At 35.9% G+C, this 16684-nt stretch overlaps 1 protein-coding gene across 5 annotated transcripts; it reads right to left on the reverse strand.

Moving 5' to 3' along the window:
• Positions 1 to 2413: 2413 nt before the first annotated feature.
• Positions 2414 to 11071, reverse strand: LOC131048202 (uncharacterized). 5 transcript variants are annotated; one of them, XM_059216542.1, is made up of 6 exons: positions 10979 to 11046; positions 10615 to 10681; positions 8173 to 8246; positions 3346 to 4708; positions 3149 to 3232; positions 2414 to 2885 (listed from the first exon to the last, which is right to left on the reverse strand). In XM_059216542.1, the coding sequence occupies exons 2-6, from the start codon at positions 10628 to 10630 to the stop codon at positions 2770 to 2772; spliced, it is 1653 nt and encodes a 550-aa protein (XP_059072525.1). In that variant the 5' UTR covers positions 10631 to 10681; positions 10979 to 11046; the 3' UTR covers positions 2414 to 2769. The 5 variants fall into 5 exon arrangements, with proteins under 5 accessions (XP_059072525.1, XP_059072526.1, XP_059072528.1 ...); XM_059216543.1 differs by lacking the exon at positions 8173 to 8246 and having other exon boundaries at positions 11037 to 11071; XM_059216545.1 differs by lacking the exon at positions 8173 to 8246.
• Between the last annotated feature and the right edge of the window lie 5613 nt (positions 11072 to 16684).

The following is a 16684-nucleotide window of genomic DNA, read 5'->3' on the forward strand; positions in this document are numbered from 1 at the left end:
TGTTTTATTACCCTCAAATCAGTTAGCCTTGCCTTCTGGGATCTAAATCTATAGGAGTAGTGGTGTCTTAAACTTCATTTAAGGATTTGCTAAACAAGAGAATTCTCCCTTGGTCAAACCCTAAGGATAATGATTGAATGGCTTGTTAGCAAAGATCAAAGGCAACAAGCAACAATGTAATATACCTATATTCTATGAAATATGTAGATGTTGATGTAATAATTAATGATATAATGTGCTCCTTGAATAATGCACAAATAGTGAGTGAGAGCTAGATGGATCTTCTAGATTTCAAATCTCTAGGTGACGTTAAATTAAATTGGGTTATAATGTTATACAACAATCTAGAATACAAATTGAAATGATACAAAATGACCAAATGGAGGATGGCAACAACCCAATTTGATTTTTGAATCTTAAAGAGATAAAGGTTGATTTCATGCTACATAATCAATGATTAGGTGAACTAGTAAGTTGAGGATCAAAACTAGTTCCTATAGATATATGGAGATGGAATCAAGCTTAGGTTCAAGAATTGTCAAAATAAGCTCAAAACTAATGGGAAAATGTTGGGTATGCGATTTTCACTAGTTACATTAAAGTACACATATTGCAACTCCAATTATACAATGGTTATAAAGAAAAGAACCAAAATGTTTTCTTTCTTACCCATTATCCTCATCTAGACCATTCAGATTAACTATAACACACTCACTATTAAACAAATTAGCTAATAAAAACAAAAAAGATATTCTTTAAAAATATGTGACATCATTATCGTTATTGCCAGTTTCGTTGGTCATGTTCATTGTTGTTGTCATGTTATGGTGTTTCCAATTTTCTTTAGTCGATCAATCCTTCAAATTTTGTACAACCTTGATTGTTCTTGCTTTCTTTGTCATTTTTGGGAAATGGTTTGCAAAGTGAAAATTTTGTAGTTAGCATAATTTTCAAATGTAAAAATGGCATACTTGAAGAGGTAATATTTGCAATGTGTTGTGACAAATTATGATATTTCTATCAAGATTCTACATAGTTTTTGAGTCAACCTCATTGACATATATTATGAGTAGTGGTTCACTTTGTGGTTAAATAAACTTGAGTCAAAGTAGGACTTGGGATAGGTGACTTCCCACAAAGTCCTTATGATTAACTCCTATGAGCATTACCTAAATGCAATGAATGCTAAGTGGACCTATTCATTCTCATAAGGAATGGGTTTGTATGAACTACTACTCCTAAAATATGAATCCATAAGTTTCACTCAAAAACAACACGATTGAAACTTAATAAAAACATACTTGATAATTGTGAACACTCTAACTCACCTTTGTTGATAGATCTTGTAAGTTCAAAAAGTATAATAGATTGGTACACTTGGTTCCTCAAAAAGATTGTCCCAAGTTTGTTGATCACAATGGTCATTGATTGTTGCAAAAAGTACAATACTCTTGTGGAGACTTTGAAAAATCCTAGACTAAAAACGCTATAAATAAACATGACTAAATTATAGAATAATTGTAATTGAGCCTTGTAGAGTGTTGAAGATTTGTTAAGCCACTTATGATTGGAATTACAGAATTATTGTATCGCGATCCCGTGCAGGATATTGAGGATTTGTTAAGTCGCTAAAAAGAATCATCAATGACTTGATTGAATTCTTGAAAATTTTGTCAAAGTACATCATCTTGAAAAATTTGTAAAGTACATCGTCAGATTAATCATACATTGTTGTATGACAAAATTTGCTTTCAAAGAGTACGAAAATCCTCGAGCATTTGATTGAAATGTTCAGTCTTATTGCGTGGGACCCACATGATATGATTTTTGAGAAGGAAACACTTACGTGTGCGAAAATAATCCCTCCCACACTATCCTGCAGCTTAGCTGTAATGTTCTAGGCTTTGTTTTAACCCCTTTTGGGGGGTAGTCGGGGGCGGCAGGTAGGTGTTTGTGTGTGCACCTGCGTGAGTGTTTTTTCCCTTGGCTAAAAAACAGCCTGTGAGAAGCAGCATTTATTTACAGAACTTTCTTCCATTACCGCAATTAGATTGCAGTAAGAAATTAAAGCTTCACATTATTAAAGCAAAATTGATACGAAGATGAAATTTTCTTCAAAATGACTAAACCAAAGCGGAGAGATAAAAAATCTAACAAAAGACCAAATTTATATCATTCTGGCACTTGAAAAATGATCACTAATGCAGAGACAATCCTGAATCTTTCAGCTTACTCTTCACCACTTAAAAGGGTTTGTTGGAGTGACTCTAGCATATTCAGCAACACCAGATTTAAGAGGAACACATATTCGTAACAGGAAAGACTGGAGTAAAAGATGTAGATATATTCAATTCTTTAAACAAAACCCAAGTATCGTAAAATGGACTCAAGCAGGTACAGATGAGAACTAAAATTTAAAAAGGAAAATATTTTATTGCGATCCTTCCAGTACAAAAATCTGTCCAGCTAACTGAATCGGTTGGCCTACAAATATTAAATTTTCAATAGCTTGACTTGGTGATCTGCCATACATTCACTAACTGGACACATTAGAAAACATTTTGCAAAGCATTTAAATCTCTCTTGTGAGAGATTTAATATTAGTTTGATTGTCAAGAGAGTATGGCATGTTAGAGTTTGCCGGTCATCTAGTTGACCACTGAATTTAATCACTCTTAACGATTGATTTTACAAATCAAGGCAACCTGATGCAGATGTAATCTTCTTGGGAAGCGCCAGCTGCCATTGTGAGATTTCAGCTTATTGTAGTTAGGAAGAATTGGGTAGGAGAAGTTTCAGAATCAATGCAGCTCCTACATCATTTGTGGTATCTATAGAGGGTTTTCTGAATATCTTGAGTGTGTTCATTCTATCAAATTCCTTAACTGTGTCAGAGGTTGTGAGACAAGTATTAGTAGATAACCAAGGATATTCAGATGCCAAAATAAGTCATAAATCAATGCATCAATTTTCTTAAAAGGACTTCCAAATATAAAAAACCTACTAAACCATCAATTTAAAAAAATCTGTGAACTAGACAATAATAGCTTACAGAAATCTCATTGTCTAAATCTAACAAAATCAGCATGCATGAAAAACCAGTTTCAAGTAGAAAGTATCAAAGGAAAACTTAAGTTTAATGCATTACCCTCCTCCAAGGAAAGCTTCATAGCTTGCTTTTCCAGCTTAATTGCAATGACACTTCGATCCATTGCAGATAGATTCTGGAATCCTAGCATTGCATACATCACACAACGTAAAAATCAGAGCAGTGGAACCTATGGAAACCAAAAGAATGCTTTTGACTCGCGGATTGATTTAGTTGAAAATTATTGGCTGCCTTACCTTGGGAATAGTATTGATCTGACTCGTCACATCTCTTCAGAAAAGCTTGCAACTTGTTGAAACGATGCTCAAAATTTGCAATTATTTCTTTCTCCACATTATTACCTTGAGTAGTTGGCTCAGATGAAGCAGACAAAGCTAGGAACTTACCCCAGTCTGACTCTGATGATGACATTCCTTGAGAGGCTGTTCTTACAGATGACATTTGTCCTGCGGCATGTGCAGGGCTACTGAGTTCTAATCTAAAATTAACTGACGAATTATCAGTGTTGTTTCCATTCAACTCCAATGCAAGTTCGTGGGGAAAAAAGCCTACTGATTCTGCCATTTCTTTACCCTCTGGAATCTTCACATTTTGGTGACCATTTTCAACTTTGTCAGCAAAGACTTTATGCCTTTTGAAGCAATATTTTGAGGTGAAATCAGGTTGTGGAGAATATGTTACTAAATCTGCTATCTGTTGCCTTTGGGATGGACTCCATTTCCTTTTGTTCCCATAGTGAAGATGACGGCTTGGACTTAGGTACAGGTTGTTATTGTTTGTCAGTTCCTGAGAATGAACAATCTTCTCCTTAGAATATAGTATAGGAATATGCTTTAGACCCTTCATTGGACAATTATTAATGGCAGCAGGCAAGTTATTTATGGAATCAGGAACACCATATTGCTCTCTGTCAATGCTCTCTAGTTTATCTTTAGATTTCAAAATGCTAAAAGTATGTATTACAGGTGGCCAAGGATTAGATAGCCCTCCTTTTACGGATGTAGAATTGGCTTCCTCCAATCCTATATTTTCTTGTGGTTGTAAATTATTTCTAGACACTATCTTCTGGCCCATTTCCTTCTGCAGATTGACAAAGTTTGAAAGTTCTGATGCATTTCTTGATGATATCACACTCCCAGCCATATTTTCTGTGTTACAGTTCACAGAAACGCCAGTCACAGAGGACACCTGACATGGATTCTGGAGTGACATCCTTTCTGCACCTAAATTGCCTAATGTACTGCAGGAATATTTTACTGACTTCTGCCCTTTCTCGGGCTCAGAAATAGAGAATGAAAACAAGTTTTCTTTGTGAAAACCTGTTTTCTTTTGATGGAATTCAGCTATTGTTATGCTGTCTGGATGGTATGATTTATCATCCAACACAGATCCACTACTAGATTCTCTGCACTTTGCCTCTGGTGTGGCTTTTTCTTTATTCACCTGGTAAATAACATCTGTTGCTGATAAGAGAGGGAGATTGGAATAAGCAGATTTTGTCCCTGTGGAAATATTCATTGGCCTTGGTATCTGCGTGAGAATTGGAGGACCATTATCTGCTTCACCTTTGGTATCACTGACATCAGAACAATTGCTAGCCTGCACAGTAGTTAAACGTATTTATGTTTATTATCCAGTCATGCAAAATGTGTTATGTCTATCATAAAATATTTGTTAACACGGGTGAATAATTTGTGACATTTTAATATTTTTACATCAACATCATCAATATTTGATCTCACAATCATGCAAAACATGCGACTGAATTTTTAGTATCATTTGAACACCTCTAGATTAAAATTAATATCAATGACAAGTATCTGCTTGGGACATGACCCCAAGCAGTAACCATTAATAGGGGGCGATTCAGGATGCATTCCCATTCACTGGCCCTTCAAAGGAATCCTTGCTGTACCCTGTTACTAACAGGGGACTACTAGACTCTCCTGTTCCAAGAATCCAAAATATAAGTTACAAAAAATCTGAAAGCATGGAAAGGCACACAACATAGGCATAACATATTTAGCTCCCAATTAGAGCTTCTATAATTACCAGTTCAATTTGGACCCCAGAGTTTTAAAGGTAGTTTTACTGAGAGAACCAGGAAATGGATGCATCATTTATGTGGTGTGGATTCAAAATGTAATGGATATTTGAGGAGCACCAAATCATAGTATAGTCTGTAAATAGTGTCAAAAACCACAGTAGAAGAAGCCTTAATACGCTAAGAATGCAGATAATGACACCATCTAGAATTATCCTTGCAAATTTAAGTGTTCAATTTTCCATTTTTCCCACCAATGAAGAGATAAGTAATGTCTATAGCTTCCGTTGAATTAACAAAGCAGTAAGTTTCAATGGGTCATTACCAAAGCATCCCTTGCCAGAAAATAAAACATAATAGCAAAAAATAAATCTGGTCCTTGTTTTTCATAATTATTCTTATGATTCCCTAAGGCATTCTTTGGGAGTAGAAGTGTTCTCCAGCAATCCTATAAACTTGTTTAGCCAGTCTCTCAAGAATCTATAATTGGTATCTAATCATTCTAGCAAGCACTGATGAAAATTTGAAGGATTCATTAACTTGAACCTCCATCCTAGGTTCAATCCTTCAGGGATTTTTTACCTTGATCACATTAGAAAACTACATGTGCATATGAAATCTGATGTAGTGTATTGGCTGTGGGTCTTGTGCTTTGACTAAAAGTTTATAGTGGGGAGACGACACCATTAGTTGTTCTTTGATGCGTTTGCAAGAGGCGGAAAATAAAGAATTCTTATATTGTTTGATTCTTGGCAATTACAGTTGAAGGTGTTGGGAAGTTCTACTAAAATCATGAAGTCTTCTAACAGTTAGAGGGTTTTGCAATCGACCACTTAGATAAGTCGGTTGCCAAAGCATTCCAGTTTAAGTGTTGAGAAGTTCTACTTAAATCGTACAGCACTCTGTTTGCAGTTAAAAGGTTGCAATTAACCACTTGAATAAGTCTGTTGCCAAATCATTCTTTTAGCACTATTTAGCATTTTGTCCTGCTATTGATTAAATTACGAACTTGGTAGTCTTCACAAATGCCCTCACAAGGAGCCTTGCACTTATGGATCCTAGGGACTTTAATTCCAGTGCATTTATAGTTTGGCATCGGAATGATCCATACTAATTCAAATAAAATTGAAGTGGGAGCTTTTGAACATGGTGCAAAGATTCATCAAATGATAAGTGGAAGCAGATTTTTTCAGGTGTTTAGTTGTGGCTGCCTGGATAGATGTAGACGTGTATGAAAAATGCCAAAGCATAAGGAAGGCACTTGTATTTCTTGACAAAGTGACACAACAAAGTTTTGTGTCATATCATGCATTGATCACAAATTTTGGATATTTTTTAGTAAATGCCTTGGGAATATGTAGATCCAAACTCCCTCCCAACCTTTGCCAGCAACCTCCCAGTTTGTGCTCATCTTGGAGCTTTGCAACAGGATTTGAAAATCTATATAAATTAATTGAAGGTGGACTTTTGCCTGGCATAAGTGTGGCTGCCTAATAGACAATGCATGCTGAATATGGCAGTTCATGGATAGCATGCAACTCATTTAACAAATTCCTCAGCAAGATGTGGCTTCATGGACCACAATTATTGCTTGATTTACACTTATAGGCTTGTTGATAAAGCCTTGAAGATTTTTACATATATGCAGTTAGCAAAGTCAGAGTCATCATCTTTTTCTAGCTTCCTCCCAGTTTCTGCCAAACAAGGAGCTTTAAAATGGTAAGGTGGGGAGACAATGTAATTATTCATTATCAAAAGGAGCCTACACTGTAAGCTACCTCAATTAATCTCCAATAGTTGGCAAGTTTTGCAATATAAGATTGGCCATCAGTTGGTATGGTTACTTATTCTTTTCATTGGAGACTTGCAGGTCAAACGTGTTACGTACTATTTGTGAAGATGATTGACAACAATAGTGGGTGGGATGTCAATCTGGATCATGAAACCAGTAGATATTGTTGATTAAGTAGACTACGAAGAATATGTTCTTCTTGCTGACAATGTTCACAAGAAACTGCAATACAGATTAGAGGTCATATGCTCGTTTATGATTGCTGTAACATGCCAAAATGAGGTCTCATACTTTCTAGCCAGGATGTTTTACTCTTCTGTTCTTTTGATTCAGTGGATGGAACAACTGTTGAACCGCCATTGACCAATCAGAATTTATAAACCTTTTGCAAACATCCGAAGAGAATACAACAAAATGGCTGCCAAAATAGAAAATAAGGTCGCTATCCTGGAAGAACATGAAAATTGATAATAAAATGGATGATCTAAGATCTTGATATACCATATGCTAAAGAGGTTAAGTGCATGAGAAACAGGATATGATAAAAAACAAGGATACGAGTGCTTCAACTTTAAAGTACGCAAGTTGTGCAGTGATTCCTCATATAACTATTCTTCACCTTGAATTGGAATCTTGATGATGGTGTCAATGCATTATTGTTTATTGAAACTAGTATTTGACTCCTACGGGTCAACATGCAATGAAGCTAACACAGTTTGATAATAGTTATGGCAAGAAAGAGGAAGACTGCAGCAGCTAAACATGAGGAGGAAATGTATGTAGAGCACAACATTTTATTAAAAGATCTTGATATTCTCCAGTCTATTGGGCATAAAATTATGCCATTTTGAGAATCGAGAAAAGAAGAAATAAGGCCGCAGCCATGTTCAAACTAATCCTACACATTTTGGTTTTTATGGATGTGCCATGGCAGTGTAATTCTCCTAAGTGTTCTGGGCACAATACTTTATTAGTGTGTTTGCAGAGCTGTTATATTATTAATCTTCTACTATTTATGTTTAAATAAGACAATACTTGATGAAGATGCATGATGATGAATGTTCCATAGTAAATACCATAAGATGAAGAAATAATCCAAAATAAATAATGGCAAAAAAATTGTGAGGGAAATATTTTTTTTTTGTAGCCATAGAGCCAAAACCAACAAAACTTGTCAACATGCTGCAAATTTTCTCAAAACATGGATATCTATATAATAAGACTTACATTGGATGGATGTCTCCCTTTCTCTCCCACCAAAACAGATCCAATTGTGTGAGGATTCCTGACTGAAGAAAATGCTACAGTAAAAAATACAAAGAATAACAGTGTAAATAAGAGGACAGTCTTTAAAAAATCTTCTTCCTGATCAGCAGCTTAACAAGCTAAATCATCTTACTTCTTTCAGGAACCTAGCTACAATAAAATTCCAGAAACTTGCACAGAACCATATTGCCCTGTTTACATTTTCTAAACTGAAGAAATGATTTACATTAAAGAAATTTAAATAAAGGCAATATACAGATGGAGACAGAGATAGTGTGAACATAAAAGTACAAAACTGCAACTACAATAAATCAGAACTGGCAACAAGTTGATCATCAGGCAATACAGAGCCCTGCAATGGTTTTTTTTCTTAAACAAACCAACTAGTTCCATGCAGTATTGTTGAAATAGCGTAGCTTCATGAATATATGATTTCACCAATTCTATACTAAGAGGGGAAGAGGGTTCAAGGCTTTAAGCTCATAATCTGAAAATGGGTTCCAGCACCAATAAACTTCAACAACTAAATCTTAATGTTGCCAGAAAGGCCAGTCCTGGACCAAAGGGAGGTGGAGTTCTCAGGGATGACATAAGCTTGATCTAACCACTAATACGGATAAGAGGCAGATTCTGCTATCACCACTGATAAAAATCTAATTATTTTAGGAGATTCTGCTATCATTGATAATCGTTTTAATCAAGTTCAATACCACAGTTGAACTTTAGCATGTCCCCTTGGGGAGATTGAACCTCTAGAAATAATAATCCTAGAGCCTAAGATTGGGCCATGTGTGTGGAGTGAAACAAGAGGCAGAAATTGTTTTCTATAACGGAGCTGATTTGATCAAAAAATTCACCCACCCCAATTTTTATTAGCTCCAAACTAGAAGATTGTCATACATTGTTGGGGAGTAAAAAGAATCATCCAATGGAAAGTAAAATTATTTCTTCTCCTAAGTGAGAGATTGTGTGGAACAAGAAAGGCGTAGATGAGACCAGGAAAGTGGCCATGATTTAGCCCCTGATCAAGCCATATGGCATAGGAACTATGTACACCAATAGCTTCAGACCAGAGATCGCATTCTACAAATTTGTTATTCTGAGTTCTCTCTAACGTTTTGGAATTGGCATGGAAGAAGAAAGTAGCAACTGAAATATAGAAAGAGTGTTAGAAAAGGTAAGAATAAGGTTACTGAGTAGTAAACTGAGCTGTGAAACTAAAGGGATTACGAAGGAAAACTTGAGAGAATTCCGATACATTTAATGAAAGAAAGATACGAAATGTACTTTAGATTTTTATGTCCCCTAGGAGCTAAGAATGGCAATGGAGCTTAAAGAAGTATGCATCTCCAATAACTTATGCATACAAGTCAAGTTAAATAAAGTAAGGAAGAAGAGAAATATGGAATCAGACAAGACAGTGAAGCAACAACTCCCCAACATCCGATGCCTGAGAACCCAAAGCTATGTTCCTGTGATTCACTCTCCTGAAATTCACAATTATGAAGTATGGCGTTCATGTTGCTACATTTTTTGGGAATGCTGAGATAGACATTATGTGGATAATCTCATTCCAAAGATTAGGAAACTTGTAAAAACCTCATAATTATAGTGGATGGAGCCAAACCACTCAGGACCAACAGAGTTGTAGGGGCGGCTTCCAACATAGTGCTTGAATACCTTGATCCATCAGCTGCCAATGCAATTAGCGGCCAGCAACACAGGCATAAAGGTCACGAAGAAACCATTAACAAGTCTTCCTAGGCTGTTGTTGACCTAACATTTATTATTTTCAAGAAGATGGAAGCCAGGCTCTGGCATATAAGTTTTTTGCAATTTCACGCCACCAATAGAGTGGAGGGAAATAAAAGTTGAGCTCCAAAGCTTATAATGCTTACTACACAGCAATCCAGCTAAATTTATCAGCCCTGGACTCTGTGTTTTGAGTTATTCAATCAATTTCTGCCATCTCGTCAAATACAAATAGGGTAATAGTCCTTGTATAAGTTTGTCTCTGTTTAATTTACTTCCCTTGCCATTTCCAGTCACGGGACGGTATATAATAGGCGCAAATATACACATTTTCATCTACCCCAACCTTTTTATAGCTGATGGCTTATAGTGCCTCATTTTCCAACCTGATCAGGATGTATAAGGTTGTTGGAAGGTCAGATTGGTCAGATTCTCCGCCTCACTATGGCTGCTAGAAATCCATGCTGCATGTCTTTTGATGGACCTATTCCGAGACTAATAAAATATTGGACAATTTATTTTTCCAAAAACCAGAAAGAAAAATGCAAAGCATCCATGGACATGCAACATACTTGAGCTACTCAGATATCTGTGAAAACAGAAAAACAAAAAATTCGTTTCCTACAAACCTAAAAAGTTTCTTACCCCTACCTGTATTTCCATCCATGGAGGATAATGCAATACAGTCCTTGCCAGATATCTGCAGTGGAAAACATCCCTGCAACACACAAGGCGCCATCACAGCAGGTGTCATCTTCCCCAAAGCAGAGCCACCCCAAAAAGAAACAAAAGAGAAACAGAAGAAAAAAACTTGATCCCCAGATTGAAAGAGAAATATATCCAATTCATAAAAGCTGCCGACATTCAAGCATAACTACGTGGAATTTCATTCCAAGGGCCCCCCATTTTCTAGGAAGAGAAAGCTGAGATCTACTAATGGAGGATAAGGAACGGGATCTGCTGTGACCGTTGCAGAGCAAAAGAGTTTCTTAAATTCAAAAACAAAAAAACTCACCAAAAAAATAGAGAAAAACTAAAAGCACAGTTTCCCAGATTCTCAACTTATTTATTACCTCCGTGTCATCAATGCCATCATACTGCTTTAAGGGATTACCTAATACTTGTGAAGATACATTCTTTTTATAATGAACTCATTTTTCAATTAACAGAGCTTGCCTTTTTTCAAATTACAGTTACACATCACACTTAAAACAAAAGAAACTATATTTAGTCTTGCAATTTATAACGACAATTATATGCAGCCGACAGATTAAACTGGGTGGGAATCCACCTTTTCGATTCAGGAGACAGCTACCATCAAAATACGTATAGTATAATGATCTTTTATTTAACAAATATCCAGAGTATTTTTAATTTAATATTTTATAAATTTGTTTTTTTAATATTTATATTGTTGCTAAATTTTATAAATAAAGAATTGTTTTATGTAAATTTATGTTGAGTGTTTATGTTGTTGTTTAATCTAATATAATTAAGAATTTTTATTGTAGATTATCAAATATTAATCTATAATTAATAGAAGAACAGCTCTTATATACAATTTTATTGGATGTTTATGTTTTTGTTTAATCTTATATATTGAGAGTTTTTTTATATTAGATATTTATTGTTGACCACTGTTTAAAGATGTGAAGTGATAAAAATCTAAAATAAGACAAAGACATAGAGATCAATTGATTAAAGTATTGTTGGAATTCCACAATACTTTAATTCACACGACCTCCCACATCAAAACATGCCATCCAAATCCATGAGCTCAACAATCAAATAAATGCTCATGGTCTCCAAGTACAAGAGAGCTACAAGACCTAGAAGCACAATAGCCCATTAATGCACAAGACTTGTCAACACAACAACCAAAAAAGATTTTGATTTTGATGGATTTTATCCACATGTTGCGATATCAACTACTAATCTTAAAAGTTAAGTGTTTTTATATTAGATTATCAAATACTAATCTATAATTAATAGAAGATTAAGCGATTTCAACTACTAATCTTATAAATTAAGAGTTTTTTATATTATATTATCAAATACTAATCTATAATTAATAGAAGATTAATTGCATGTTTATGTTGTTTCGTAATCTTATGATTATGAGTTTTGTATATTAGATTTTAAATTATTACAGATTAATAGGTAGATGCGGTTTTATATATTTATTGTTTACAATTGTTAAAAGATATGAAGTGATAAAAATCTAAAATAAGACAAAGATAGAGAGATCAATAGATTAAAAAAATGAAAGTAGACTGATGATGAACCTTTGTCGCTTGAAATTCCACAATACTCGAATTCATACAATCTACCTGTTTAAGTGGCAATTATTTTTTTCTTTTTTTTTTAGGCATTATCATTCCCATACATTAACACATGCGAGCCAAACCCATGAGCTCAACAACCCAATAATGCACAAGGTGTGCAAGCACAACAAGGTACAAGATCTTCAAGCACAGTAGCCCATTAATGCACCGAACATGACAAGCAAAAAAGATTTATGCCACAATTTCAACTAGCAAACCACGCCCTTAATGACAAAATTATAAATATATGTTTTTTAATAATTAAAAACTATATACTCGTATTTACTCTTCTACCAACTTCATTCACTTAAAAAACTAAAACAACAAATCACAATGATATAAATCAAAGTCTCCTTCTCAATTATTAAAACTTCTTTCTAATAACCATCATATCAAAGTTCCATCTGCAAACACCAAATATACCAAATTCTACTCAACAATATAAGACAAATATTAAAATTAATATAGAAAGTAATAATAATTCTAACATTATCCTTTTGTCGGTAAGCAGTTCAAAACATTCTAATGTTATGATGTATTTTGAATTTTTTGAAGCAGTTATAAAGAAAGATATAAATTTAGTTATGACATGCCTCGCCACTAACTCAGAAACACTAAATTTCAAGTTTCCAGCTGTGCATTCAAACGAAAACGAATCATCACGTGCTTTTAATTTTAACCAGTCAAATATTTTTTTATTTAAAAAAAAAAAACAGTCAATTATTGACATACAATGAACCAAAAGATAATCATAAAAATCCCACGTCTCATTTGCTTTTAGCTATTAACGGAAACGCTCAAAAGGCTTTGCGAAAAAGAAAACCAGAAAAAATCATGATTGATGTGTGTCCTACCCGTTGGAAACTGCCAAATACGGCCATACGGCCATCAAATTTAGGCTCTTTAGGACTCACCTAACTATAAAGGTATCTTGTAATTAAATAAGTAAAGACAGCGGTGCTCCTCGTATTAATAACAAAAGGTGCTTTAAGATTCAATTTTTTGGGTGTCCCAAGTCTCTGACTTTCTAAGGATATGCGCCCTTGTATTTCCACACATTGTTTTGGTTTCTAAAAAGGGGTTTATTTTATTGTGTTGGTAATATAAATATTGAATAGATTATTCTTGATTCTTCCAAAAGCAAACATAGAATATTTGAAAGGCAAAGGAAAGTTCCTAGGTTTGATCTGGGGTAGTTAAATAATTGTAATCATTAAAGTATTAACTAGTTTAGATTAATTAATTGTTAAATGTAGATGAGAGGGTTAAGGCATTTACTTTTAGGCACAATGATGATACATGAATTTGTTGTAGACAGAGACAATATAATTGGATGTTTTTGAGATTGGAAATTGTAAGTCTTTAGTTGTATTTTGTTTTTATATTAAAAGTAGAGAAAATTAGGGTGATGTTCTTTAACAGCAAAAAGTTATCAGAAATAAAAATAGAGTGTCCAAACAAAAAATAGTAGCAAAATAAACATCAACAAGGAATAAAATCATGTAAGTCCAAAGCCATAAAACGAAACACCTAGACCTAGGGACCAAACTTTTTGTAACCCAGCCTATTTGAGGACATTGTCCCAGTCATCGATGCGAAACATGTAGAGCTCCCTACAAGATTCCTTGTCTCCATACTCCTCTCCCAGGGCCTTATCTTGTAGCAGACAAAGGGTGGTAGCCGAGCTATGCATAATCCTCATGCAAAACTTGTTTATGCTCGTCAGCTACTTGTCGCGAGTGTCTCATTTGTTCTTCAAATCCTTCATCTCCATCTTTAGGACTTGTAGTTCCACATTCACTTCTTGACTCTCCAACTTGTTCCTCAGCGCTTGAACTTTCAGCTTTAGGGCCTATAGCTCACCCACCACCGACTGGCTGCCCATCTCAACATTTTCGTCTGCCTTCAGGGTTTGCACATCTTCAACAATTTGACAGCTTCTCATCTTTCCTCGCCCCTTTCTTCTCGACAATTCCTTTCTTCCCCTTGTCTTCTCCCTTCACCACACTAGCCAATTTGTCCCCTTCCTTCTCATTGTCTGCCTCATCCCCAATATTCAATCCCAATATTTTGGCGAGGTCCTCCTTCTCCTACTCATCCATAGGGTTTACCTTTTCCAACTCTTCGACAAGGTCCACCTTCTTTAGCTCGTTTATAGGTTCCACCTTCATATCTTGAGAATCCAGAGGAGGGCCAATACCATTTGAAATCCCCATGTCATCACCAACCCCAACATCCCCAATCGTCATGTCCACCTCATCAATCTTCTCTAAATTCTTATTCCCACCATCGCCCTCCTCAATTTCCTCTTCAGACTCTTTAGCAATATGTTTGTCACCTTTCCTACCGCCCGCCTCACGGGAGGCAATCCTATGCAATCTCCTCCTCGCTTCAATTCCAACATTGGGGTCCTCTTTCTCATCTTCAGAGCTCGAATTGTCGATAATTCACTTCCGTTTGCCTATGGTTTTTCTCTTGTCCTTAGAACATGCGGGTTTAGCAAGTGGGGAAAACATGAGAGGTCGAGTTCTATGATAGTTACAAAGGAGGAAGGAATGGTTGGAGAGGCAAAGGCTTCACCTAAGAGACGAAAAATTTTGGGGGAAGAAAGGCCACCCGCAAAGGCAATGAGAGGGTGGGAAGAATGGAGAGGGGTTTCAAACATCATTATGTTCCTTGGGGGTATAAGGTCAAATGGTAGGAGTAGATTCTGTAAATCAGGCCCTGGTGAAGAGGAATAGGCCTTTTGTCTTCATTTTTTGGGTCCAAAGCTTCCTTAATGGAGCTTTCATGAGAGTGGAGCAAATAGAAGGGAAGAAAATAGTATCATTGTTCCTAAAATGGTTTAGCAAAGGCATATGAGTAATAAAAAACCTTGTGGCAGCCCTCTAGGGTAAAATATTTCATGACCATGAGGCATACCTAGATCCACGGGTGCAGTAATTCTTCCCTGGCAAAGCTGCCCTACAGCTTAGCAGGGGCTTCCTTCCCCTTAAAGAATTTGTTAAGGCTATCGCAGTTGGCAACATGACTAGTCCTCTTCTTATTCCCTCCAAGGAAAGGCTCGTGGCTTGGGCAATAACCTCCTTCGAGACTTCAAACAAAATCCCCCCTAAAAAAAACCCTTCTATCGGTCTAGGATGTGGCGAATTGGACTGAAAGTTGCTCACCAAACCCTTTCAAGCACTTCAATATTCAACCATCCCTCTCTCCATATAGTAATGCTAGACAAGGGGGTCATTTTTAAATTCATCTAGCCTATCTGGCTCATAGTTCACTCTATCGCCACCCATGATGGACTCACACAAAGTATCAACATAGGCACCACAAAAAACCAAATACATGAACCTTTTTTTAGCAGAGATAATAAAAAAAGAACACCGGCTTTCTAAAATGGGCATTGCATTTCTATCATTGCTCTAATTCCCAAAATTGTGCAAACCAACAAAGGTGCAATTACTTCTCCTTACCTCTGAATTTTGTGGCGTGTGCAAAAGGTAACTCTTACCTTGAGATAGGACATCAAAATTTAAATTTGTCATCTTTCCTTTTTCAGGGATTAAAATAGCATCATTGCTTGTGCATCCACGCATCCAGTGAAGCCCAGTCCAATTCATCAAAGTGTAATCTTTCAAGGAAGTCACATGATCCCCAATACAACCAAAGTAAATTGTCAGCAAGAGAAAGCAAAAACATTGCCATATCATGGTGATGAACTGGCCACCAAATTCATCATTCCACCTAGTCACCCATGTCATATTCCTATCGGTCCCAAACAGTGCTAGGATGGGCCAATTCAAATTAAAAAACTCTCGCCTTCTCCAACCAAATCGACCAGAGTGAAGAACGCGAACTCTGATATGAAGAGTACTACCCATGGGAATTCTGGTTCGAATGCTCTCCATCTAGGGGATATCAGACATTATTAGGGAGGGAGTCCATCCTCCTCCAACATCACATGTTGTCATTTGAAGACCAAGTGCAGCTAAAGCATCTGCCACCTTGTTTCCCTCTTTGTAAACATGACCAATCTCAAAGGAGTTGAAATTGAGATTAACCTGTGAATAACACTCTGGTTGGATTTTGTTTTGAATATGAAACAATTTGTATTTTTTGAAGGGTTGAGTATGTGGGTCTAGGGAACTTCTATATATGGTTGACCCTACACTTTAGGGCACTTATGCATGCATGGACCTAATATTTATTTGTGGATTTGATCCAATACACTGCGTGCTTCTATTTCATGATTCCTCTAATTTGCCTCACTTCTTTGAGTGTCAAGGAATGGTCATGTTTATGAACATTTAAGTGAGATCATAGGCACAATGATGATATATGAAATTATTGTACACAATATAGTTGAATGTTCTCAAGATTGGAAATCATAAGTCTCTAGT

This window comes from Cryptomeria japonica, chromosome 2, assembly GCF_030272615.1.
Source record: "Cryptomeria japonica chromosome 2, Sugi_1.0, whole genome shotgun sequence".
In the NCBI taxonomy this organism is placed as follows: domain Eukaryota; kingdom Viridiplantae; phylum Streptophyta; class Pinopsida; order Cupressales; family Cupressaceae; genus Cryptomeria; species Cryptomeria japonica.